Source organism: Molossus molossus, unplaced genomic scaffold (assembly GCF_014108415.1).
Source record: "Molossus molossus isolate mMolMol1 unplaced genomic scaffold, mMolMol1.p scaffold_m16_p_10, whole genome shotgun sequence".
In the NCBI taxonomy this organism is placed as follows: domain Eukaryota; kingdom Metazoa; phylum Chordata; class Mammalia; order Chiroptera; family Molossidae; genus Molossus; species Molossus molossus.
In genome coordinates, this window is record NW_023425345.1 from 74,705,483 (window position 1) to 74,733,162 (window position 27,680).

The window sequence follows — 27,680 nt, forward strand, 5'->3', positions numbered from 1 at the left end:
CTTTTTTCTAAACTGTCCTTTCATCTTCATCAAATCTCTTCTAGTTTTTCCTCATATGACACAAATTGATTCCTTCTATTCAAATGCTTAATAATTCAAGAGATAATTAGTCGTTTGAGCCCTATCTTGTTGTTGGCAAAATACACTCAGCTGTGTCCAAAGGAGAGCATCAACTGACCAATTAATATTTATTGTTGTTAATCTTCCTTTTGGGAGTCTCCCAAACTTTAAACCTTTACCTCCAAACCAACAGATACCGCGGCCCCACAAATGACCACTCTTCCCAGGAGCTCAATTCTGCACTCCTTCTTAAATAAACCTAACTTTTCTAACTCTATAGGACTTTGGAATAGCCCACTTGACTAGGAGAAGGGGAAGAATGTTTGTAAATTTACATCTAATCGGACTTTGATTCTTATTATATTAAGTCAGCAAAAAATTCTTTGCGTTGTGATTTTTAGGTTCAACGTAGGGGATCGATTCAGATAAAACAATACTTATAGTCACTTCCCTTTTACTTAATTTAACCACCAATTCCCCTGCCCACCCGGGTCACATGGGCCAGCCCAGCTCGCCCCGCCCCGTTCCGCACGCAGGCGGAGATTGGTCCCACCGAGCTAGGTGGCGGGAAAGGTTGCGGCCCGGCACCTAAAGGCCGCTGGCCCCCCGGGGATCCTGAGGACCGGCGGGGTGCGGGTGAGTGAACGTGTGGATTAGAGGGCTCTAAGAGAACTGCGTCCCTGCGAAGCCACGGGGCACCCTTGGGAGGAGCTGAGTGCCCTTTCCCGCCACCGGATTGAAAAGCAAAGGGCGGGGCGCGTGCTTTCGTTGCGCACGCGCAGTTTCCCACCCTGCGTCGTGGGTGGGTGCCGCGGCGTTCCCCACTGGCCCGGGATGCTCTGTGTTTCTCCCTGCGCCTCTCTGCACAGCCTGGCCTTCGTGGTGGGTGGGACTGGGATGGGAAGGGACTTGGAACCCTAAAGGTAGAACAGAAGGTTCCTGGGCGTTCTCACCTCGGAACGCCCCATCCAGCTCAAACCCGAAAAGAACAGGTGTGCAGCCTGGTGGTCAGCGGGAGCGGGAGCGGGAATTCACAGGTTGCTTGACTTAAATCTTAGGTTTTTATAGAATGGGTTTCTTATTCCCTTTCCTGCTTTCTCTTGGGTATAAAACTTAAGGAGGATACAGCTTCTGTGTATGTTTGTTAATTGGACCGTCGGCCAGTAGTTAAGCTCCTTCCTTTGAGGCTCCCAGTTCTTTACTTAGCCCTTCATGCTGCCACGAGTTACCTTTATAAAAAGTCAATGTAGCCATTTCAGATTAAAATAAACTCCTCTTAGGCCACCCACGGTATGGCATAAATTCTTAGGTGGGTGACCATGGCTTCACAGTCTGGCCCTGATCCTCTCATCCTCATTGTCTAAAGCTCCCTAATATGTTTCCTGTCTCATGCATTTGACTCCCAGCTACATGGAAAAGGGTGTATCTGCTCTTTCATGCCTTAGTACCTCTGCTCCTACTGTTCCCTCTACTTGAAGTTCTAACCACTTAGTGAACTTCTCTTTCAGGATCAAGCTCAGTTGTTCCTCTGAAAATCTCTATTTCCAGCTCTCTAGGGCAAAGAAGTCACTTTTTTATGTCCTTGAAGTCCTGTACCTCTTTCCATTATCAGTGGCACTGGTACAGTAAAATGTCCCTGAACTCATAACATGTACCTTGCACTGTACTGTGCTCAGTGCCAGGTAGACAGAGATGCATAGGACAGAGTTCCTGAACTTAAGGAACTCAGTCTGGAAGGAAAAACAAATGTAAATGAGTCCCCTGCAGTTACAGGGTGACAAGTCTTCAAACTCTCTTGAGTAAGCTTATTGACTTCCACAACTTTGCACACTATCCTGATATATCCTAATACTTCCACATCTCCACCCCTAACCTTTCCTTCTTCAGCTTTGAGACTTGTCTACTCTGGTTCAGATTAGAAACCATATATTGAGCATGTGCTAGACACAGTGATTCCTGATCTCTAAGAGTTTATATTATAGTGCAATTGTTTACAGGGGGAGTAAGTTAAAATCACCAGGTGAGCATTTTCTAAACACTTATCCAAACCGCACCCCAATTAATTAAAAACAAATTTTTTTCCTTTATTGATTTTAGAGAAAAAGGAAGGAAGAAGGAGAGAGAGAAACATTGATGAGAGAGAACATCGATTGGCGGCCTCCTGCATGCCCTTCACTGGGGATTGGGCCCACAACCTGGGCGTATGCCCCGACCAAGAATCGAACCAGTGCATGGGTCGATGCTGAACCATTGAGCCACACCGGCCGGACATTCCCCCCCAATATATTTTGATTCAGTAGCTGAACGCTGAAAATTCAAAGGTGAATTAGAAACAGTTCCTGCCCTTAGGGAATCTAAGGCAAATGTAAGGAGACAGACATTTTAAACAATTTGTTTAAGTGTTATGTACAACATGAGCTATAAATGCCATGATGGACTCTATTAAATGGCACAAAGGAGAAGTCCATTCTGTATGGAGAAGTCAGGAGGGAGTGCCATTTGGGCAGAGTTTTAAAAGATGAGTGGATAAGAAAAAACATGAGTGGATTAAAAATAATAATAAAATGAGTGCATAGACTCCAGAGCCAGACAGAGTGTCTTGAGAGAGAAGCTTAAAAGCAGATAGATCATGTAGGACTTTGTATTGTAAACATTGGTGGCCACTGTTTAGTTGTGTACAGTAGTACATGCTAATGGTAGACAATTCAAATAGTACTAAAGTGAAAGGTAAATATTTCTCCTACTGCAGACTCCCCCACCCCTAGTCTTTCAAGAGACAATCACTCTGAAGTGTTTCATGTATCCATTAAATTATTTTAGGCAAGGTGGTTATATGGTCAAATCCGGTAACCGTATTGTGGGTAGATGGAAGAGAACAAGACTGGAGGCAGAGAAAGTGGTTAGGAAGCAGTTGAATAATCTAAGCAAGAGATACTCAGTACCTGAAATAAGGCAGGTCCGACTGTTTTAGCTCAGGTCCTGAATATGGGAATGGGCAGAGGCTGGATAGGAGAACTTATGGGAGAATTAGCCTGAGTCAACCACCTGAGGTATCTGGAATGATTCCTAGGTTTCTTCTGTGAATAACTGAGTAGATAGTGTCGGTCCCTGAAAGATCAAAAACATAAGTGGAGACAAACTTAGGGGGAAGATGTTCAATTTTGGACATGTTAAGTGCCAGATATCTATGGGACATAGAGGTGGACAATGCTATTCACTAGGGTAATGTGGAATTGGCACCACGAGAGCTCAGAGGGGCAAGAGATACAGATGTGCTTGCTAATGGTTCAGAGATGGTAGTTGAAGATGTGGGAGTGGATTAGTTTATGAAAGGAGGCTGTATAAAGTGAGGAAGAGGACTAAAGGTGCAGACGTCTGGGACATCAGCACTTGAGAGGAGGAGCAGCCAATATAGAGTCAAGGAAAGGTTTTGTTTTATGTTAGGTTTTTCCTCCCTATAAAATGGAAGAGCTTTGAGCAACTCATGGGGATGGGGTCAAGATAAAGAGAAGATTGGAAACAAATGAGAAGCAATCAACTAAGGGACAAAAAGTGATTATCAGTCACACAAGTGGAGGGCTTAGATTAGAAGCAAAGAAGTCAGGGTGGGCATTTTTAGGCTTGGGTGGAATAGAGCTGAGAGTCGAGAGAGGTTATGTCTGATGATCTTAGTTGTTCTAAGTGGAAGGGGGGCAGGGACACCAGGTAAGAGGTGTGGGAAGCAGTGGAGTAAAGGGGCTTGAGGATAAGAGTGAGAGTTAGAAACAGCTGTTCCTTGGGAAATGAAGAGTGAGTGGATCAGGAACACCAAAATGATTTGCTGGGCCAGGCTGGGGGCCCTGCTTAGGTTGGAAACTATACATTACTTGTGTATCACTATGAGAGATTGTTTGGTTTTCTTCAGCAAATTTGAGTCAAGATTTAAGTCCAAGAGTCTAGAAAGCAGGTGGTTGCATTGATCTGAGGTTGGAACCTTTTGCAGGGTGAGTACAATGAAAGGAAAAAGAATTGAGCCTGGCTGGTATGGCTCAGTGGGTTGAATGTCATCCCATGGACTGAGAAGTCCCACCGGGTTTGATTGCTAGTCAGGGCACATGCCAGGGTTGCAGGCTCTATCCCCAGTAGGGGGCATGCAGGAGGCAGCTGTCTCTCTCTCCAAGGCAGATGTATCTCTCACATCAATGTTTCTATCTCTCTCTCCAAAAAATCAATAAAAATATATATTTTTTAAAAAGTTTGAGACCACAGACAGAGTTATATGTGTAGTGATAAAATAGTAGGATATGTGATCCTGATTTGTGTGGCCTCAATATGATCGTTTGTTTTTCAGCTCAGAAATCTTCAGTGACTCCCTGGTTTATGTTCTAAATCCTTAAATTAATAGGCAAAGACAAGATTTTCCCATTACACAAGTTCCAGCTTAACTTTCTATTGCTTTTCTGTTGGACTCTTCTCTCATAGTGGCTCTCTCTGCGTTTGCACTGGCAAAATCTCTGCCTAAATGTGCCTTCTCCCAGCTTCCTGGAATGAATCCTGTACAGCCTTCGAAAGTCCAGTTCTAATCATAATTCCTCTGACAAAACCTCTTTGGCCACTGTATTTTGAAAAGAGCCCTAGTTTTTCAGAATTTCTTTTTCAATATCACTTATTTAGATATTGTACAATGTCTTTTACGTTGTATCTTCTATATTGTGTGGGTTTTATTTTTGCAACTAAAAATTGTAGCTCAACCACTGCACTTGCACAACATACTCTTTTGCCCAGAAGGCTCTTCTGTAAGCATTTTAGTGACTGACTATAGAGCCCAGTAGATGGAAAGGACATTAATATTTTGAGAGCTCTTTCTCAGTAAAGTGCTCACCACTCAGTAAAGTGCTAGATATCAGTGCTTCTGAAACACTTGATGAAGGATCAAGTAGGGTCCCTCTCCCTCCCCCTCAAGTTGTTGCAGATCAGTATTTTTTTCCTCCAGCTTTACTAAGGTATAAGTGACATGTAAAGTACTTTTGTAAAATGCTAGAGCTATTACTAGAAAAATTAAATTACTAGAAAAACTTTTCTAGTTTTCTGTATGAGAAAAACCATGCAGAATATAGGCTTTATTACTAGATTCAACAAACACTAACTGTTAAATTACTGTGAGATGTTCTAAATGTGTATGCATTGTTTTTGTACACTTATCTTGATGCAGACTGCTAATAGCGTGTGGACCTGCCATGGTCTGCAGACCATACTTTAAGTAGCACTGCATGCCATGTTTAAACTTCCCCATTTATCTTCTTAGTATAATGATGAGGAAACTGAGGTTTAGGTTAAGCCACATGCTTAATAGTACTAAACAGAACTGAAATTCAAATGCCAAATGTCATTCTGTTACTGCAAGGGGACAGGGCCCAGAGCGAGTCTGCTCCTGCTAGCTGGTAGTGTGGGTTCTTGACTTTGCGCAGGAAAGATTTCATGACACAAGTCCAGGTGATTTTAAGAGTATGTTTATTAAAGTTGTGGAAGTGCTTAGGGTAGAAGAAGCAACAAGAGAGAGCCTATGTATGCATGGCTGCTTTGGCTCTCCAGAAAAGTTGTGGGAAAGAAGTGAGCTAAGGCAGGGCTGCTGTTAGCTCACTGGAGAATCAGAGAAAAGGGGCCCTTGGGGACAGGTTCAGGGGTTATCCCTGGACAAACTGCCACTGCCCATTGCTTCCCTGCTTGCAATTCTCATGAGGAGCCCTAGAGTTTAGGAGAAAGAAAATTCACTTGAAAAGGAGATTCAAGTTGGGTATGCTCCAAGGAGGGTGTGTACTGGCTTCTTTGTCTTGAGGAGTTTTTTTTTCCCCAAATCCTCACCCGAGGATATTTTTCCATTTATCTTCAGATAGAGTGGGAGGGAGAGAGAGAGAAACATCAATGTGTTGCTTCCCACATGACCCTGACCAAGGCCAGGGACCAAACTGAAACCAAGGTACGTGCCCTTGACAGGAATCTAGCTCGGGACTCTAGTCCACAGGCCGGCGCTCTAACTGCTGAGCCAAACTAGCCAGGGCTGTCTTGAGGAGTTTTATCTGCTTTCCAAAGGTGGGGGTTTTAGGGGAGGTTTCAGGGAAGATTTCAATAGAATATTCATCAGCTTTTCCAAGTGTGCCCTTTCAGGGTTGTGACCTCCACTGATTGGTCAATACCGGGGTCATTACCTATTGCGGCTGGTCCTGGTGTTGCCCGCCTGATTTTGCTATGTTTCTGGGCCTGGAGCTGAAATACAACAGAGGCCGTCCTGTCCCGTGGCTCATTTGGTTGGAGCGTCATTCTGTACACCAGGGGTGGGGAACATCCAGCCTGAGGGCCATATAAGACCCACGAAATCATTTGGTCTGGCCCAGCCAAGGCAGCCAGAGGCAGAATTCAAAATTCAGTAAGTCTATGAGCTTTTTTCTTTTTTTTTTTTTTTATCCTCACCCGAGGACATTTTTGCATTTATCTTCAGATAGAGCAGGAAGGAGAGAGGGAGAAAGAGAGAGAGGGAAACATTGATGTGAGAGACATCGACTGGTTGCCACCCGCACAACCCCAACTGGGGCCGGGGACAAACCGCAACTGAGGTATGTGCCCCCTTAACAGGAACCAAACCCAGGACTTTCTGGTCCATGGACCGATGCTCTAACCACTGAGCAAAACTGGCCAGGGCTAGGAGCTTTTTTCATAGCAACATAAATTTATATTGAGTGAATCATAATAATAACGTAAATTTTGAGGGACAACCAAGGAACGTCCATTATGGCATAGACAGGACACATATGAGTACATGATGGGACAGACACGTATGTTTCTCATTGGCTGCCTGTATTGCAGTGACTGAGAGGACAGTCAATGCCAGGAAGGCTAGGAATGTACACGTTGTGAAAATGTTCATGTTAATGTACTGCGGTGAAACTATGGAGATCTGGTGATGATAAGATGTGATGAGATGATTCCTCACGACATAGATGACCTTGACTCCAATGAATTGACGACAATGTTGTCAACTTCTTTGTTAACACAGACAATAACTCCAGTCCAACCTTTATCCACATATCCACAATCAACAATCCTCGCAAAAACTGAATCTCAGACAAAGATTAAGAAAATTACTGTACACAGAAAAGACCTCAAGATTCAATACCAACATTGGATATTTTCCAAATCCAGATGCAGGATTAGAACAGTGATCAAAGCAATATGATTTCGTCACTAGCAACACGCACATTGGATAGTTATTAAAACTTAAGTGGTGTGACATCTTATAAATGGCAACTACAAAGAAAAGTTGATGCAGAGTGCTTATCTTTCCAAGAGAAATAGACAAATGGATATTTCTTTTTGTTGAAGTTAAAGGCAAACTTGTCCCTAGTTTGTGACAATGCATTAGCAGTAACGGAAAAAGCCAGTCTGGAGCATCACTACAGTTTAAAACATGCTAAACTAACCGAATTGGAATCACAAAAAACCACTTTCATTAGGCCTCATTGTGACAGAGACATCGTTATTCAGACTAGTTATGTAGGGAACAAGCTAATTGCAAAGAAGCTGAGGCCTTGTGTGGAGGGAGAGTTTGTGAAATAGTGTATGGTAGCTGCTGCACAGTTGTTAGCACCAAAGTAAAAAAAAAATTTTTTTAATCCTTGCCCAAGGACATTTTTGCTTTCATGTTCAGATAGAGCTAGAGGGAGAGAGAAAGAAACATCAATGTGAGAGAGACACATCTACTGGCTGCCACCCACACGACCCCAACAGGGTCCAGGGACAAACTGCAACCAAGGTATGTGCCCAGGTCTCTCTGGACCGCAGGCTGACGCTCTAACCTAACCGCTGAGCCAAACTGGCCAGGGCTAGCCGGCTAATTTTTAAGTTGGTAATTTTGTATGGCCTGCGAATGGTGTTATAAATATCCAAAAGGCCCTTGGCAGAGAAAAGGTTCCCCATCCCTGTTGTACGCTAAAAGATTTAGGGTTTGGCCCTGGCCGGTTTGGCTCAGTAGTCGTCCTGCGGACCAGAGAGTCCTGGGTTTGGTTCCCGCTACGGGCACATACCAAAAAAAAAAAAAAAAAAAGACTTAGGGTTTGATTCCTGGTCAGGATACATACCTAGGTTGTGGGTTTGAGCCCGTTCAATAAACAACTGATCGGTGTTTCTCTCTCTCAAAAAATAAAAAAATACCTGATTTAAAAAAAAACAACACAGAGAAATACAACTCAGGCCTAGATAGCATAGATGTTATCTCTAAGGAGGAAAGGTCAGGGGAGGGTCTGAACTGAACCACATGACCGTCTATGTGAAAGGTCAAGGGATCTAAAACACATGACCAGCGATAGGCCAGGACAGGAAAGGCCACCCTGAGGGTGAGGTCCTGTACCAGTTTTGCCTATTTCTAGGCATCTGGGGTTTTCTGCCCTAGTGACCTTATGTATCTGGCTGTAAATTGCCCAGCCAGACCAGTTTGTGCAGTTACCTGTCTCAGTTTCCCCATTTCACTTGCCAAGGAATTTTTCTAGCTTCTTACTATCCTGCCTCAATTCTGTTCATACTAGTGATTCTCAAAACTGGTTCTTCGAACAGGGTTGGTTTGGTGTAGCGTTTTTTCTTTGGTTTTATTTTGTTTTCAAGAAATGAATTTTCTCATTTGAATTGTAAGTGTATTTATTATTTTATCTTTTGTTTTTCTTTTGTTCTTGCATTTTGAGGCCTATGAGTATTAATTTTAGATGAATATTGCTTCATCTGAACTACTTGGTACTTAGTTGGTGGGAAAAATAACTAACATCGCTTTTAAATGTCCATATCTGCTGGGTCTAAGAAGTTTGACAAAGTTCTCACCTGTCTCTGCTGAAATGTGAAAATACAATGTAATTAGTTTTTTCATAAAATCAAATTTAAAAGACTAATTTATTCTGGGTTTTTTGTCCTTAGTTTTTTGGGTGTTTAAATAGTGAAAATAGAATATACAGCAATTGTGTGGATGGTGGTGTTCTTTTTCATCCTCACCTGAGGATATTTTTGCATTTATCTTCAGATAGAGTGAGAGAAAGAGAGAAAAATGTTGATGTGAGAGAAATACATCAACTAGTTGCCACCCACATGACCCCAACTGGAGCCAGGGACGAGCTGCTACCGAGGTACGTGCTCTTAGCGGGAACCAAACCTGAGACTCCCTGGTCCACAGGCCGATGCTGTACCCACTGAGCCAAACCAGCCAGGGTGTTTTCTGTTTTTTTAAATATTTTTTCTTTATTTATTTTAGAGAGAGAGGAAGGAAGAGGGAGAGAGATTTAGAAACATCAGTGAGAGAGAACATCGACTGGCCTCCTCCTGGGGATTGGGCCCACAACCTGGGCATGTGCCCTGACCGGGAATCAAACCAGTGACCTCTTGGTGTATGGGTTGACGCTCAACCACTGAACCACACCAGCCGAGCTGGTGTTTTTTTTTTTTTTTAATATGTTCGTATTAGCCCTGGCCGGTTTGGCTCAGCAGTTAGAGTGTCGGCCTGCGGTCCAGAGAGACCCGGGTTTGGTTTCCACTAAGGGCACGTACCTCGGTTGCAGTTTGTCCCCGGCCCTGGTCGGTTGTGCGGGTGGCAGTCACTCGATGTGTCCCTTTCGCATCGGTGTTTCTCTCTTCTCTCTCTGTTCCTCTCTCTCCCTCCCACTCTACCTGAACAAAAGATGGAAAAATGTCCTCGGGTGAGGATAAAAATAAATAAATAAATAAATAAATAAATAAATAAATAAATAAATAAATAAAATAGCCTGCTTCAGAAAAGGAACAGTGAGTGACAGGACACTTCACCCGTTCCTATTTACTTCTTTTTCTCAACCATTCTGTTAGATGTTGGCTTCTACGAAGATTACCAAATCTTTAATTTTTTTTTCTTTATTGATTTTAGAGAGAGAGAAAGGGAGAGGGAGAGAGAGATAGAAACATCGATGAGAGAGAACATCGATTGGCCACCCCCTATATGCCCACAACCTGAGCATGTGCCCTGACTGGGAATCGAACCGGCGACCTCTTGGTGCATGGGTCGATACTCAGCCACTCAGCCACACCGGCCGGGCAAAGATTACCAAATCTTAAGAGTAACTTTGGGGAGGAGAGTGAAGGATCTTAATGTGTGCGTTTCCAGAGCCTCAGAAACCTCCAGGTTCCTAGGATAGATCAGATCTTAAGTGGAATCACTGTTTGGTGAGAGTTGGGTTTTCTTAATTTTTGTGGTATGTAAGAGCTTTAACAGTAGTTGTGGAAAGGCTGTGGAAGGGGACTGGGTCTAGCAATTTAAAGGGAGACGAAAATTAGTTCTCCTCTTTCTCCAAAAGGCTGCGGAGCTCTCTAAGGGTAAAAGTCTACGAGTTGGTGCCTTTCTCTAACCAACCTTTCTTTCTACTTGACTCTGAGACAGACTGTTTCTATGGTTTCAGATCCAAATTAGAGTCTGGGACAGGTGCTTAATTCTTAGGCTTGGAGCCGCTTGGGTTTTGATCAGGTAGAAGCCTTAACTAAAAGCTTTCCCTGGGACTGGAACAGCACTTTTGGTTCTGACAAAAGTGAAGCATTTAAGGATCTTATTCAGAATACTTGGAGCATTGGGCCCTGTCCTGTTCCCCTCTCCCTTTCGTGGACAGGATCCTACAATTGTTCTTTCCCTGTCTCTGCAGGACTCATCGTTTTTGTCTCCCCTGTCTCCACCTGCTTTACATCTTTATTGGCTGCTCCACTGATGCTTGGACTTGTACACGATGAATTGTGAACTTCTAGCTACATGTAGTGCCCTTGGGTACTTGGAGGGAGACATTTACCACAAGGAACCAGATTGCTTAGGTGAGTACCTTTTTGAGGAAACAGGTAAAAAATTTGCTTGAGTTGAGGAGGTCTGCTGAAAAGTATTTGGGCCCTGGCCAGTGTGGCTCAGTGGATAGCGTGTCAGCCGCCACAGGGAAGGGTTGCAGGTTTGATCCCAACCCTGGTCAGGTCACATAAGAGAGGCAACCAATCAATGTGTCTCTCTCATAGATGTTTCTCTCTGTCTCTCTCTCTCTCCCCGTCCTGCCCTTCCACTCTCTAAAATTTAATGGAAAAAAGTATCCTCGGATGAGGATTAACAAAATAAAAGAAAAGTACTTGGGCCTGGGTGGAGCTTCTTCTAGGGATCCATAAAAGTGTTTGTTCTGTCCCTGAAGAGAGTGTGAAGGATTTGATCCGCTACTTGAGGCATGAGGATGAGACTCGAGATGTGCGGCAGCAGCTGGGGGCAGCCCAGATCCTGCAGAGTGACCTTCTCCCCATCCTTACCCAACACCGCCAGGACAAGGCTCTCTTTGATGCTGTTATCAGGTTGTTTCCCCAGCTTTTTAACTTTTATCATGTGCCAGCATTTGGTGTTTGATCTGATAGATTTTGGTGTTTGTGCCTGGCAAGGAAACTTAACAACTTCTTCCTCCTTCATTGTTTCCCCAGGCTGATGGTGAACTTGACACAACCAGCTTTACTCTGTTTTGGCAGTGTGCCCAAGGAGCCTAGCTTCCGACACCATTTTCTGCAGGTGCTGGCTTATTTGCAGGCCTACAAAGAGGTAAAGTTCTCCTTCAGAGCCCCTGAGGCAGAATTTGGATGTAGTAGGGAAGGAGAGGGTGGGAGCTACTTAAAGTCCATTCCCTTATTTTATAGGCCTTTGCCAGTGAGAAGGCTTTTGGGGTCCTCAGCGAAACCTTGTATGAGTTGCTGCAGCTGGTGAGTGAGTGTCCACCTTCTAAAATCCCAAGGACCGCCCTGGCCGGTTTGGCTCAGCAGTTAGAGTGTCGGCCTGCGGTCCTGAGAGACCGGGTTCGGTTCCCGCTAAGGGCACGTACCTCGGTTGCAGTTTGTCCCCGGCCCTGGTTGGGTCGTGTGGGTGGCAACCACTCGACGTGTCCCTTTCACGTCGATGTTTCTCTCTCTCTCTCTCTCCCTCCCCCCCCACACTCTATCTGAACAAAAAATAGAAAAAATGTCGGATAAAAATAAAAATAAAAAATAAAATAAAATAAAATCCCAAGGACCATTAGCACCTTGTTCCTCCTTTGGGTAGAACGCCAGGTTGGGCATTGTCAGGACATGCTGAGTTTGGAGATTTGGTCCCAGTATTGTGAATACATAGTCCAGTCTATTGTCTGTGGCTACTTTAGGACTTCTTGAAGTCTTTTTCTTTCTTTCTTTTTACTGGTACAAGCAAAAGTTTATTTAGAAAGTCACAGATAGAAAAAGAGAGCCAGTGGGGCTGCATGAGCTCAGGAAACAAGTTACAGAGGCAAAAGAAGACCCTTGGAGCTTAGGAGAGAGAGAAAACACCTTGAGGGAAGAAAAGGAGGGAAGGTGTGGTGCTCCAGAGAGAGAGAGAGAGGGTGTTCCCTGGGAAAAGAAGGGGATGGGGAAAGCATGGGTGTGTGTGTGTGTGTGTGTGAGAGAGAGAGAGAGAGAGAGAGAAGCCTGAGAGAGCTCTTTTCTTACTTTTCAGTCCTGATTCTCCTCTGTGCTTTGGTCCCCTGGCCAGGTTAGATGTTTGCCTGGCCCTGGCCGGTTTGGCTCAGCGGTTAGAGAGTCAGCCTGCGGTCCAGAGATGTTTGCCCACCTTCTACAAAGAGTCTCTTCCTCTAATTCTTCTTCTAACTAGGGCTGGGAGGAACGGCAGGAGGAAGACAATTTGCTGATTGAACGCATCCTGCTACTGGTCAGAAATATTCTCCACGTTCCAGCCGATCTTGATCAGGAGAAGGTGAGAAAAGGTCTTAGGTTGTCTGAGTTCTTGTGCTTGGTTAGATTGAGCTACCCTCTTTTGCTTGTGTGTGTGTGTGTGTGTGTGTGTGTGTGTGTGTGTGTCCTCTGACAAGTCTCAGGGGGAACCTTGGTCAAGGAATGAGTTGGAGAACCTCACAGCAGGGCAGTGGAACTGGCTGACCTCCCTCTCTCCTCTCACCCCTCAGAGGATTGATGATGATGCCAGTGTTCATGACCAGCTTCTCTGGGCAATTCATCTCAGTGGCCTGGATGACCTGCTCCTCTTCCTGGCCAGCTCGCCCACTGAGCAGCAGTGGAGCCTACACGTGCTAGAGGTCATTTCCCTTATGTTTCGTGACCAGGTGAGACCCTGGCCTATTGCCCCAGTGCCTTCACTCGTACACTTTTCTGCTATGCAGCCAGAATTCTGCATAATGGCTGAGTTCTCTGGGGGAAGGTGGATGACAGACGGAATAGCCATGTCTTGAGTATGGGGTTCCGTCAACAATCCTATTTTGTTCACTCTTTCTGTCACCAGTAGGAGTGGACTCAGAATAAACAATGACTATTTTTCTGACTCTTCCCTCCTGTTCCAAATCTAGAACCCTGAGCAGCTGGCGGGAGTAGGACAGGGACGCTCAGCTCAGGAACGAAGCACAGATGTGGCAGAACTAGAGGTGTTGCGCCAGCGAGAGATGGCAGAAAAGAAGACTCGAGCCCTTCAGCGAGGCAACAGGTGAGTGGTGTGGAACTGCTATAGCCGTGTCCCCATTCCTGCACTATGAAATGCTGTGGCCTGGGCCAACTTCTAAGACAGTGGTGACCATTTTACAGTTATAACACATTCTAATGTGCTGATAAAAAGAGAATGGGGATAAAACTTCCAAATAATTGAGTAATCACTATGAATGTTTTTGTTCTCACTGCAGGCATTCTCGATTTGGGGGCTCCTACATTGTCCAGGGGTTGAAATCCATTGGAGAGAGGGACCTCATCTTTCACAAAGGTCTCCACAATGTGAGTATGCTCCCATCTGGGGTGGAAATTCCACATTGTGGAGTTGGGGAGCCGAAGAAGGGTAAATGTCTCTGGAGGTAAAGATTCTCTGTTAGGGGGCTTCGAGTTGGAGACAGTGGGAGAAATAGAACCTCTGGCATTATTGTCTTTACCTCTATCTTCACTTACTTCCAGAGGGAGAGAACTTTCTTAGTTTCTTTTGAGAAAACTGCAGAACCAGGGATGTAGAAAGAGCTGCAAGCAGAGGGTGGTGGTTGGGAGTAATTCTAATCCCCAATCTATTCCCCTAGCTCCGAAACTACAGTTCAGATTTGGGAAAGCAGCCCCGAAGGGTGCCTAAACGTCGCCAGGCTGCCCAGGATCTGTCCGTTCAGCGCCGCTCTGCCCTCAATGTGAGACTCTTCCTCAGAGACTTCTGCTCTGAGTTCCTGGAGAACTGTTATAACCGGCTCATGGGCTTGGTGAAGGTGAGAGCCTAGGAAAGATGGAGTAGAGAGGTCATGGGGCCTCTGGGGGAAGAGCCTATGGAAGCTGACCCTGGAGTGTGGACTCGTAGGTAGGAAGGGTGTAGGATGCTCCCGAGAAATGGTGATGGTGTCAGAAGAGGAGCATGTTAAAAGTCTCAAGAGCTCTGGCAGGTTTCCCTCGGCAGTAGAGCATTGGACCAATGAGTCCCGGGTTTGATTCCGGCCAAGGGCATATACCTCAGTTGTGATTTGTTCCTGGCCCTGGTCGAGGACCTGCAGGAGGCAGCCAGTCAATGTGTCCCTCTCACATCAATTTTTCTCTCTCTCTCCCTTTTTCTCCACCTGAAGATAAAAAGAAAAGTATCCTCAGGTGAGGATAAAAAAAAAAAAAAAAAAAGTCTCTCAAGAAATCACTCCAGAGGAAGGGGAGATGAATGTGGAGAAATGGGGGAGAAGGAAGGCTTGGAAATTGTGTATCCTAGAATATTGTTACAGTGGTGTCCAGGGTCTACCCCATTATCATAGGATGGGGAGGAAATTGGAAGCCCCGAGGTCATGGAATGGTCTTTGTTTCCTGGATGTTAGGATAACCTGCTTCGGGAGAAAGCTCAGCAGCATGATGAGACCTACTACATGTGGGCCTTGGCTTTCTTCATGGCCTTCAACCGGGCTGCCTCCTTCCAGCCAGGCCTGGTCTCTGAGACCCTCAGTGTCCGTACCTTCCACTTCATTGAGCAGAACCTCACCAACTACTATGAGATGATGCTGACTGACCGCAAAGAAGCTGCCTCCTGGGCACGCCGGTGAGTGGGATGAGAATTGGAATCAGAATGGACATATTGGCCAGGCTAGGACTCTGAATGCCTGAATTCTGGATGGTCCTTTCTTTTCTGTTTCAGGATTCAGGTGGTCAGGCTGGGAAGCAAGAACTAGTTGGACCATTCAGTTTTTGATGGCACTATTTTTGGGGGGAGTGGTACTGTTTCCATGAGCCTATATCCTACCTAAGTTGTCCTCCTCTTTCCCTCAACTCTCAGGATGCACCTGGCTCTGAAAGCCTATCAGGAGCTGCTGGCCACAGTAAATGAGATGGACATGTCACCAGAAGAGGCTGTGAGGGAGAGTGGCCGCATCATCAAAAGTGAGGCCCTGGCTTGGTCCCTGATCCTGGCCTTCCCCATCTCTTGACCAGTATTTTACTCTTCCTAGTCCCAACTTCACCCATCTCCTTTTCCTACACTTTCCAGACCAGTTCTTCCAATCCTTTCTTTTCCCTATCTCTAGACAACATTTTCTATGTGATGGAGTATCGAGAACTATTCCTGGCACTCTTTCGAAAGTTTGATGAGAGATACCAGCCCCGCTCTTTCCTTATTGACCTGGTGGAAACCACTCACCTCTTCCTCAAGATGTTGGAGCGGTTCTGTCGGAGCCGAGGGAACCTGGTGGTGCAGGTACTGGGCAGTCTCAGGATGTGAAAAGAGATGGGAGGGAAAGTGGGAGGACAGGGGCTCTTTCTCCTCACATTTTCTGTATGTTAAACTGATCTGTTAGAACTACTCTGAACTAAGAGGGTGAGAGATGTTGCTGATGTGAGTCTTTTGTAGTTTTTATTCCTTTAGTATATTAATCCCTGATGGACCACAAATGTCTTAGTTCACTCAGGAAACATTTATAGAATGCTTACCGTGTGCTAAGCACACAAAATCTGAGGGTTCATAATATTAGAGTTTAGTAATTGTGCTGTGATATTTCCTGGTTATAACTTCTGAAGCACTGCAGTGAGATGGAAAGAGCCTTAAACTGAAAGGTGGAAGGTCTGGGATCTCTTCCTGTATCAGTTGCTATTAGAATAACTCAAGCTGCTCGCGTCAGTCTCATAGCCCTAAAGTTGGTTGTAGTATCTGTCCATGAGTTCAAAGTGACATATAAATGAACAGTCTGCACAAGAAGAAAACCTCAAGAAATCTGTATTCTGGAGACACAGGGACTCTGCTTTGTAGAATTTTTCTATAATTCTGTTTGCTACGGCTTAAAGTTCGGTCAGAACTGGACTTGAAAGGGGCAGTAATATCAATGAGACTTTCCGAAAAGGTATTTTTACACTCAGGACTCTATTGTATTATCAGCAGTGATAGGTGATATAATTTATTGGGTGCTTACTATATGTCAGATATTGTGCTCATTTTCTTGTAATACACCAGCACTAGGACATATGCACTGAGTGGTTAAAAGCTTGTTCAAGGTTTACCAGTAAATGACTAGCATCAATGTACTTAACTCCAGATATGCTGGGCTCTAAAGATCAAGCTCTTAACCTTTGTTGTGTTTAATTTTAAGTTCCTTGAATAGAGTATGAACCTTAAGGGCTTTGTAGTTCATCCTATTTGCCCATATAAGACTGGTTCACAGCTATGACTTGGGGGAGCAGGAACAGGATATTGATGGTCTCTCCTGCTTTTCAGGAGAAAAATTGTAGGCTATATTTACAAAGTGCTTTGCATTTTACAAAGCCTTACCATGTAGAATTTCTTATCCTCATAGCAAATCTGTACATTCCATGGACTTGTGCTTAAGATATCACTGCTTTTGGGAGACCTGACCCCAAGAAATGAGTCAAGTGCTGTTCCTATGTTTTTCTGTGGCATTTTCTGCTTGGCCCCATCCTATCCACACTGAAATGTAATCTACCTGCCTCCCCCACTGGGCTGTATGTTCCTCAAGGGCAAGGAAATATGCTATTCACTTGCTTCCCCATTGCCTTTGAGTAGCACATAGTGGTCACTCTGTGAATGACTAATTAATTTAGACATCTAATTAATTAATAATAGAGAAGGCATTGATGGGGAAAGGCCTTCTTAGCTCTCCTGCCATTCTAACACATCTCTCTCCATAGAACAAACGAAAGAAGAGAAAGAAGAAAAAGAAGCCCGTTGCTTCTGGTAATGTCCCGTGTAGCTCAGGGGAACTGGAGGCCCTGTGGCTATCCCTGGCTGAGCAGCTACAGTGCTGTACCCAGGTAGGTAGTTACAGAAGCCCTGTCTTTCTCAAGGGTAGTGCTATGGGTTGGCTGTCTGGGTTTTCCTCTTCTCTGTTCCCATAACCTTAATCCCTCGCTAGGATCCTGAGCTCAGTCTGGACTCCATGGTTCCCTTTGATGCGGCCTCAGAGGTGCCAGTGGAAGAGCAGCGGGCAGAGGCCATGGTGCGGATCCAAGACTGTCTGCTGGCTGGCCAGGCCCCACAGGCCCTGACTCTCCTTAGGTCGGCCCGGTAAGAACCCTGCCCACCCACCCTTCCAGATCCAGCTCCTTGGTTTTTAGGGGCAAAGGGAGACTTTTACTGTGTTACAGGGTTGTCAGTCTTCAGAGAGAGAAGTTCCATCTGAAGAGCTGGGACTCTGTACTGAGTCGGGAGACCCCGACCAGGTCCAGGGACCGAATTGCAACCAAGGCATGTGCCATTGACCAGAATGTAACCCGAGACTCTTTGGTCCTTGGGCCAATTCTCTAACTGCTGAACCAAACTAGCCAGGGCAAGTTTTTCTTTTTTCTTTTTATTGATCTTAGAGGAAGGGAGGGAAAGGCAATCAGTCAGTTGCCTCCTGCAAGTGCCCCGACCGGGGATCATATCTGAAACCTGGGTTTGTGCCCTGAGAACCCACTGCCTTAATGGAACAATGCTCCATCCAACAGAGCCACACTGGCCAGGGCAGAGCTGGGGAGTTTTGATTGGTCTGTTGGGGGTTTTGTTGTTTGATAAAACAAAAACAAAAAGCACAGTTAATTGGGGGGAAAATAAACATAATCTGTGAGCCAAAGATAGCCATCATTAACATTTCGATGAGTTATTATTCAGAATTTTTTTCCTCTGTGTTAGATAATAGACATGTCATATACACCTTTTATAAAAATGAAATATTACATATACTGAGGTATAGTATTTTTTTATTTCTCGATATATCATAAGCAGCATCATTTCTCATCAAATATATTTATAATTGTTAATGGCTTTAAAACAACATTGTTGCCTTGGCCAGGGTGGCTAAGTTGGTTTGAGTATTGTCCTATACACCAAAAGGTTGTGGGTTTGATTCCCATTCAGAGCACATGCCAAGTTGTGGGTTCAATCTCTTGTTGGGGTGTGAATGGGAGGCAACTGAAGGATGTTTCTCTCACATCCATGTTTGTTTCTCACTCACTCTCCTTTCCTCTCTCTCTCAAATGAATTTAAAAAAAATATACCTTGCCCTGGTCAGTTTGGCTCAGTGGTATAGTGTCAGCACGCAAACCAATGAGTCTCAATTCAATTCCGGTCAAGGGCATGTACCTCGGGTTGTAGTTTGTCCTCAGCCCTGGTCTGTGTCGTGTGGGAGGCAACCAATTGGTGTGTCTCCCTCTCACGTAGTTGTTTCTCTCTCTCTCACTTTCTCTCCCTCCCACTCTATCTGAAGAATAGAAAAATAGAAAAACTCTAAATAGAAAAATATCCTTGGGTGAGGATTAGAAAAAAATATATATCTTCAGGTGAGGATTAAAAAAAGATTTAAAACACCATTGTATGAATATGTACATTTGTTCAAGCACATGTCAAACATTTAGATTGTTTGCATTTGTTCTTACGTGGCTTATAAGAAAAAATTTCCCTAGAGTCTTTTTTTTTTTAACTTACCTTTATTGTTGAATCTATTACAGATGTCCCCTCTTTTTTCCCCCATTGATCTCCTCCTCCCCAATCCCGCCCCCCTCCTTCCTTCCCCACACTATTGTTCGTGTCCATTGGTTATGCATATATGCATAGCAGTTCTTTGGTTTGTCTCTTTCCACCCTTCCTCCCCCCTTCCCTTAGAGGTTCATCAGTCTAATAACCAATTTGAACTTCTCCTTTTTTTTTTTTTTTTTAATCCTCACCCGAGGACACTTTACCATTTTTTGTACAGATAGAGTGGGAGGGAGAGGGAGAGAGAGAGAGAGAAACATCGACGTGAAAGGGACACATCGAGTGGCTGCCACCTGCATGACCAACCAGGGCCGGGGACAAACTGCAACCGAGGTACATGCCCTTAGCGGGAACCGAACCCCGGTCTCTCCGGACCGCAGGCTGATGCTCTAACCGCTGAGCCAAACCGGCCAGGGCCAATTTGAACTTCTTAATTCATCTTCATCACCCATTCCCCCAGCCCCTCCCATTTGGCAAGCAGCAACAAGTTCTCTGTATCTGTGAGTCTGTTTCTGTTCTGCTTGCTCATTTTGTTTGTAGATTCAATTGTTGATAGATATGTATTTATTGCTATTTTATTGTTTATGTTTTTGTTCTTTTCCTTCAAGAAGACCCTTCAACATTTCATATAATACTGGTTTGCAACCGAGTGATAAGCTCCTTTAGCTTTTTCTTGTCTGGGAAACTCTTTATATGTCCTTCGATTTTAAATGATAGCTTTGCAGGATAGAGTAATCTTGGTTGTAGGTTGTTGCTTTTCATTACCTTGAATATCTCTTGCCACTCCTTTCTGGCCTGCAAAGTTTCTTTTGAGAAATCGGCTGACAATCTTATGGAGCTCCTTTGTAGGTAACTAACTGCTTTTCTCTTACTGCTTTTAAGATTCTATCTTTGTGCCCTGGCCGGTTTGGCTCAGTAGTTAGAGCATCGACCTAGAGTCCAGAGAGACCTGGGTTTGGTTCCCGCTAAGGGCATGTACCTCAGTTGCAGATTGTCCCCGGCCCTGGTTGGGCCATGCAGGTGTCCCTTTCACGTTGATGTTTCTCTCTCTTCCTCTCTCTCCCTCCCACTCTATCTGAAGAAAAAAAAAAAAAAGATTCTCTCTTCGTCTTTAACCTTTGGCATTTTGATGATGATGTCTCTTGGTGTGGACCTCTTTGGGTTCATCTTGTTTGGGGACTGTCTGTGTGTCCTGGACTTGTATGTCTGTTTCCTTCACCAAGTTAGGGAAGTTTTCTGTCATTATTTTTTCAAATAGGTTTTCCATTTCTTGCTCTCTCTCTTCTCCTTCTGGCATCCCCAATGATGCGAATGTTGGTATGCTTGAAGTTGTCCCAGAGGCTCCTTACACTGTTGTCATTTTTTTTTTTAATTCTTTTTTCTTTTTGCTGTTCTGATTGGGTGTTTTTTGCTTCCTTATATTCCAATTTGATGGTTTGCTTCTTGGCTTCACTTACTCTACTTTTGATTCCCTGTAAATTATTCTTTATTTCAGTTACTGCATCCTTCATTTCTGACTGGTCCTTTTTGATGTTGATGATATTCTCACTAAATTTCTTGGAGTTCTCCTTAAATTCTTTGAAGGTCTCACTAAGTTCCTTGAAGGTCTCATTAAGTTCCTTGAGCACCCTTATAACCAGTGATTTGAATTCTGCATCTGACTGATTGCTTATCTGCATTTTGTTTAGTTCTTTTCCTGGAATTTTGTACCATTCTTTCATTTAGGACATGTTTCTTTGTCTCATTTTGGCTGCTTCCCTGTGTTTCTTTTTATGTGTTAGGTAGAGTTGCTTTGTCTCCTAGGCTTTGTAGGGTGGCCTATTGTTGTAGGTGTCCTGTACAGTCCAGTGGCACAGCCTCCCTGATCACCCCAGCTGAGCCCTTGAGGTGCACCCCTCATGTGGACTGTACACCCTTCTGTTGTAATTAAGTCTTGGTTCCTGTTGGCCCGTCAATGGGAGGGTTTTACTCAGGCTGATCAGCTGCAAGGACTGGCTGTGCCCACTGAGCACTGGCCTTTGACTCCCTTGGATAATCAGCTGTTCAGGGGCCCAACATACAGAGCAAGACTTACTTCAGCAGGGCTCTGGTACCCACTGAGTCCACTCATTGAGGTGGTTGGGTGGAGGTACTTTGATGTGGTCTGAAGCTGTCCACTGAGTGTGCTGGTTCTGGGGCAAGGTCAGCCTCTGCCTGTGTTCTACCCAGGGTCACCCAGCATAAGCTACGAAGTGATCTGCAGATGGCTGCTTATTGTGCTGGGCTTGGAGGTGCCCAGGAAAAGCCAAGTTGTAAACCAAGGCTGCTGCTTCTAGTGCCAGAGAGGTGTAAGGTTCACTGAGACCAGATGCTGCTTGTTTGAGAGATTTTAGGAAAATCTGAAGCAGGATCCAAGACATGCCAATGCTATGGTAAAGCCTTTGGAAACAGCTTGGGTGGGCCTGAAAGTTGGGTGGGGCAGGGCCTCAGGGAATCACCAGGGCTGTGCAAACAGTGTGATCCAGGTTGCTCGAGTCCCAGATATGGCGGCTGTCTGCCGGCCTCATGGAGGAAGGGCTCACCAAAGGAACAAGGGCCTCTGACAGCACATCTGTCCAGGAGAAAGCTGCCCCTCCAGCTCTCGCCCCAATGCTAGACAACTCAGTTCTTCCCCATATGTCTCTGGTGCCTTTCAAGCTGCCTCCCCAAAGCTGGAGCCCAGAAAGAGCGAGTCCGAGTAAGTCCATGAGTGGGCCCTTTAAGAGGAGCTGCCTAGGACTCCAGCAGCCTCAGCCTGAGTTCCAGCTGGTTTTTACAGCCAGAGTGATGGGGACTTCTCTTCCTGGCATTGGAATCATGAGCTGGGAGCCTGGTGTGGGAGAGGCACCCCTCACTCCTCAGGGAGGATCTTCACAGCTGAGGTGTCCCTCCTGATTTTTATCCACATTTGGGTGTGGGACCAGCCCATCTGTGACTCTGCCCCTCCTACCAGTTGCAATGTGGCTTTTTCTTAAATTTTGTAGCTGTAGGACTTCCATTCAGCTCGATGTCAGGCAGTTCTGCATGATGATTGTTCTGTAGTTGAGTTGTCATTTTGATGTGGTCGTGGGAGGAGGCGATACCACGGTTACCTACGCTGCCATCTTGACTGTCTTTCCCTAGAGCAGTGGTTCCTAATGCTATGACTCTTTAATACAGTTCCTCATGTTGTATGTGGGCGTATCTACACGTGTGCGGACCCGCCTGGAGACAGATAGAGGAGCGGTGTCTCAGTTCCTAAGACCACCAGAAATATGTTTCCCAAGGGTCTTAGTCCGACCCCCAAAGGGGTCGTGACCCACAGGTTGAGAACTGCTGCCCTAGAGTCTTTATTGAGTCTTTGAGTTAGTAGTTTGCATTCTCTCTGAGGCTGACAAATAACTCTTAAATTCCTTCTCCCACTTCAAATTATAACTCAAATTCTCTGGGTTAAAGCCTTTTTTTTTTTCTCTGTGTTCCAGAGAGGTGTGGCCAGAAGGAGATGTGTTTGGCTCTCAAGACATTTCCCCAGAGGAAGAGATTCAGCTGCTGAAACAGATCCTTTGTGCCCCGCTTCCCAGTGAGTCTCCATCTCCTTCACATCTCTCTACTTCTGGCTGTCTCGTAACAGTAGAGACCAAGCAATCCTTACTCTTCCTATAGGGCAGCAGGGGCCAGAGGAACGAGGGGCAGAGGAGGAAGAGGAAGAAGAAGAAGAGGAGGAGGAGGAAGAATTGCAAGTGGTCCAGGTGTCAGAGAAAGAATTTAATTTTCTGGACTACCTGAAACGGTGCGGGCCGAGAGGACTGAGTTGGTCCCAGAGTGGAAATCATAGGGCTGGGAGGATGAGCAATGTCTTATGCTGACATCCTCTCCCTCCCTGTCTTGGTGCAGCTTTGCCAGCTCAACTGTCATCCGAGCCTACGTGCTGCTGCTGCGGAGCTACCGGCAGAATAGTGCACACACTAACCACTGCATTGTCAAGATGCTGCACCGGCTGGCCCATGACCTCAAAATGGAAGCTCTTCTTTTCCAGCTGTCACTCTTCTGCCTCTTCAGTCGTCTGCTTAGTGACCCTGCCGCTGGGGCCTACAAAGTGAGGGGATTCTAAGGAATGGGGTCTGAAGGCTTAGGGGAATCCTGGGGTAAAACAATAGTCTTCAGGAGATAAAGGGCACTGAGTGGTGTCAAGGGCTGAGAGATGAGAGAATGGTGAGGAAGTAGGCAGCCTGGTTGAGGGAGCTCGGAGGGGAAGGATAGAAGAGTCTGAGTGAGGAGGGGGCAGCTGGGAACAGGTGTAGAGAAAGGGCTCAAAAGGCCCGGTTTATGTATACATTTAAGCCAGAGACCTCACAGCAGCCCCCCTCTCCCACAGGAGCTCGTGACTTTTGCAAAATACATCTTGGGTAAGTTCTTTGCATTGGCCGCAGTCAACCAAAAAGCCTATGTGGAGCTGCTGTTCTGGAAGAACACATCTGTGGTTCGAGAGATGACTGAAGGCTATGGCTCCCTGGATGACGGGTGAGCTGGAGGATGGGCAGTGTGTCAGGGGGTGACAGTCACAGAGCGTCAAAGGTGGAAAGCTTATAGGTCAGTTAGTGTAACCTTTCTTTCCCTTTCATAGTTGAGAAGACAAGCCCCGAAGGTAAAATGCTTTGCCAAAGGTCACCCAAGAAAAGAATGGGATTGGAGCCTAAGTCTCCAGTCTGCTCTAGTTTCCTTCTCCTTCTCCAGCCCTTCGTGGTGGGGGAGGTCAGTTGGGAGTGGGGCGGCCTCCAGGGAGAATCTATATGTGCCCTGTCCCAGAATGTGCTGGGAAGCCATGAGGATTCATAGATGTGTCTGGCCTCTTTTCCTTATTGTCTCGGCTTCTCTCCTTTCACCCCCCTTCTTCCCCTACCATAATACTCTCAGTCCCTACAGTGTCAGGTTCCATAGGCCCAATCTAGAAAATCTTAGTTTGACTTTTAGTTCTTAAGTGGGAGGAGAGTGAGGGGAAAGAAGCACATCTTAGGCCTCTGCTGGCTGGCTCCTTTGAGGTACCTGTGTTGCCTTTCTTATTCCTCTTAGAACTGACCAGAGAAGACGTTTGGTCTTCTTTGTGGGGGCCAACATCCTACATGCTTCCCCTCTCCTTTTCCCATTTAGATCTAGTCATAAACCTCCTGTGTGGAGCCCAGAGGAGGAGGCCCAGCTTCAGGAACTGTACCTTGCCCATAAGGATGTAGAAGGTATGAGGCCTCGAGACCTGAAGGGTTTATGAGGAGGGCAGCATGAGCTCCAGGACAGACCCCTCTTGACTGCCTCACTCCTCCATCTCAGGTCAGGATGTGGTAGACACCATCTTGGCACACCTCAATACTGTTCCTCGAACACGTAAGCAGGTCATCCACCATCTGGTACGGCTGGGACTGGCTGACAGTGTCAAGGACTTTCAAAGGTAGGAGCACGTTTTCTGGAGGGAATTGAGATAAGGAATCCTCTGTTCACTGCCTCAGCACCTGACACCTCCTACTGACATCTTCCTATACAGGAAAGGAACCCGTATTGTACTGTGGACAGAAGATCAGGAGCTGGAGCTGCAGCGGCTTTTTGAGGAGTTTCAGGACTCAGATGGTGTGTGAGGTAGAAGTTTAGGGAACCTCTGAGATGAGATCCAAGCTGTCCATTTCTTTCCCCTGCCTCCTGTTCCATCCCTTCTGTCCACTTACTATATTTGTGGTATCATTTTTTTTTTTTTATCCTCACCCGAGGACATTTTTCCATTTTTTTGTTCAGATAGAATGGCGGGGGGGGGAGAGAGAGAGAAACATCGACGTGAAAGGGACATATTGAGTGGTTGCCACTCACACAACCACCAGGGCCAGGGACAAACTGCAACCAAGGTACGCGCCCTTAGCGGGAACCGACCCAGGTCTCTCTGGACCACAGGCTGACGCTCTAACTGCTGAGCCAAATTGGCCAGGGCTCTGGTGTCATTTTTGAGTGAATCTATCTAGCCTCTTTCCTCTGATTTCCTTTACTGCTCTGATTTCCTTTACTTCTCTACTGCTCTTGGATATTCACACTTTCCTTCTTTATAGATGTCCTGGGTCGTATCATGAAGAATATCACAGCCAAACACTCACGGGCTCGAATAGTGGATAAACTACTGGCTCTGGGGCTGGTGGCTGAGCGGCGGGAGCTATACAAAAAACGCCGGAAGAAGTTGGCACCCTCAGGCTTGGTAATAATCTTCCCCAGGCTCTGTTGGCAAGGGACCATCCCCCCTGAGGTGCTCCTTAGAAGTAGCCCACTCAGTTCCTCATTTTGTCTCCCATTTCCATTTTCCATCCCCTTTGAATTTTAGCCTAATGGAGAGGAGTCCCTGAAAAATATTTGCCAGGAAAATCTGGAAGAAGAGGAAAACCTGTCAGAGGAAGAGAGTGAAGAAAATGAAGAGAAAGAGGAAGGCTCAGAAGCAGAACAAACGCCCCAGGGGAGCACAGACCTATCAATTGAAAACCTTGGGCAAAGCCTGCATCAGGAAGGTGGGGGCTTGGGTTGAGAGACAAGGCTCAGGTGGAAGAGGGGTGTCAGCGTTTGGGCCAGTGTTAAGTTTTCTCTTTCCCTTAGGCTTTTTGGCTCCTCTCCTATGGCTCCAGAACTGCCTGATTCAAGTAGCAGATGATCGGGAAGAGGATGGTGAGTGGGAAAATGATGGTTTCAGGAGGACTGGGGCACTGGAAGCTGCTGATTGTGGGATGAGAACCAGTTTTTTCTTCACATTTTTACCATATGACTGTTGACCCTGTTCTAGGCTGCTCCCAGGCAGTTCCACTGGTGCCATTGACAGAAGAAAATGAGGAAGCAATGGAAAATAGACAGTTTCAGCAGCTGTTGCGCAAGCTAGGGGTTCGACCTCCTGCCTCTGGGCAGGTAAATACACCAGTCCCAGTGTCAGCCAAATTGTATTGGTGCTATTTCAAAATACCTCTCCTCACTTTGCTGACTGAGACTGCTGCAGCAACTGTCTCGCTAGTCTTCCTCTCCAATTTCTTCTACTAAGTTCATATTCCACGCTGCCCCCTTGGTTATCTTTCTAAGATAAGATTTGGACCATTTATATAGCCTCATAGCCAAACCACCCACATACTTACCTTACATCATAGTCACCTAGGACTACTTTCCACCCTCCAAATAGTAGGCTTTTTCATAACCTTCAAACATTTGATCATACCAACCCCTCTACTGGAAGGCTCCTACCACACATCAACCTTGAAGAGTCAGTTCAGTTGTCACCTCCTCAGGGAAGCAATCCCTACCACTTTCAACCCCTGAAAGGAAAGTAATCACTTTGACAACTGAGATTCATTTATTTCCTTGATATCGCCCCAATTCGGTGGTGTTAGACTACATTGATTTTTCTTCTCCCATTATATTGTAAGTTCCTTGAGGGCAGGGCTCATATCTGATTCACCTTTTTAGATCCCCAGGATTCATTTATTAATTCAATTAACAACTATATTTACTGGGAACTTCTTTTTTTTTTTGGTACGTACCCCTAGCGGGAACTGAACCCAGAACTCTCTGGTCTGCAGGCCAATGCTCCAACCGCTGAGCCAGGGCTACTGGGAACTTCTTAATGTAGTAGTCACCATGCTAGACTTTGGGCATATATTGGGTAACCCTTGTGGATCTTCACCAGGGCAGGGTCATATTTATTCAATGAATAATATAAAAATCTCTCATTTCAACTTCTTTGCCCCTGTAGGAAACCTTCTGGCGAATTCCAGCCAAGCTGAGTCCCACCCAGCTCCGGAGGGTAGCAGCTTCTTTGAAGAAGGAAGAGGTAAAGCTTCAACAAGGGCCAGACCCTCAAGTCCCTGAAGAGCAAGTCCCCAAGGAAGAGCACCGAAAGGAACACCGAGCACAAGCCCTGAGGGCCCTCCAGTTAGCCCGGGGGAAAAAAGCAGGCCTGGTGTCTCCAGCAGGTGATAGCGGGACTACTCATTGAGTACTTACTGTGTGCGAGCTGTGTTGATCTAGAGGCTGATAGAATATTTTGAGAATATGAGGGCCCAGTTCTCTAATTTAATGTCTCTTGTGGTCATTTCAGAGGCAGGGACTACTGGTGGGAAAGAGCAGCTGAAAGTGGCCCCCAAGAAGCGACAACTGCTGGACAGCGATGAAGAACAGGAGGAAGATGAGAGCAGGAGCAAAGGTAGGGAGTCTGATTGGGACCTGCTCTTTCTTCTAAACTCTGGCACTCTTCAATCCTGAAGATAAATGCTACCCCCTCCTTCCCTTTTAACATGTTTAGATATTCTTTCTCTTCGTACTCCTGTCATTTCCATAGCGCCAGAGCTGGGAGCTCCAGGAATCCAAAAGAAGAAACGGTTTCAGATTGAGGATGAAGATGAGAGCGACTGAAACCTAAGGGTAGAAATAGACCTGTATTTAGGTGGTGAGTTTAAATCAGAGTTGGAAGGGTCATACAGGACCCAGAAACTCCTCTTACTGGACAAAGCAGTATAGTCCTGGGCTTTATGGATTTAGCATCCCGGATGTTCAGACCACTACATTGGACTCCTCTGCAGTCACTTCTTGCTTCTCCCAGTTTTATCAGTGAGCCTCAGTAGCTCTCTTACTCAGCTTCTTCTAGGAACTA

General features: G+C 45.7%; 1 protein-coding gene across 1 annotated transcript; it reads left to right on the forward strand.

The window, feature by feature from the left end:
• TIMELESS (timeless circadian regulator) lies at window positions 1-27,476 on the forward strand. Its single transcript, XM_036251223.1, has 29 exons — window positions 1-696; window positions 10,737-10,899; window positions 11,259-11,412; window positions 11,536-11,650; window positions 11,746-11,808; window positions 12,728-12,829; window positions 13,038-13,193; window positions 13,434-13,567; window positions 13,761-13,848; window positions 14,139-14,315; window positions 14,901-15,118; window positions 15,353-15,456; window positions 15,600-15,769; window positions 17,212-17,334; window positions 17,436-17,587; window positions 22,513-22,610; window positions 22,694-22,820; window positions 22,925-23,126; window positions 23,406-23,551; window positions 24,179-24,261; window positions 24,353-24,470; window positions 24,564-24,646; window positions 25,114-25,256; window positions 25,380-25,560; window positions 25,646-25,714; window positions 25,830-25,948; window positions 26,784-27,003; window positions 27,129-27,233; window positions 27,369-27,476. Exons 2-29 carry the CDS (start codon window positions 10,818-10,820, stop codon window positions 27,440-27,442), a joined length of 3,606 nt encoding a protein of 1,201 aa, XP_036107116.1. The 5' UTR covers window positions 1-696; window positions 10,737-10,817; the 3' UTR covers window positions 27,443-27,476.
• Window positions 27,477-27,680: the final 204 nt, after the last annotated feature.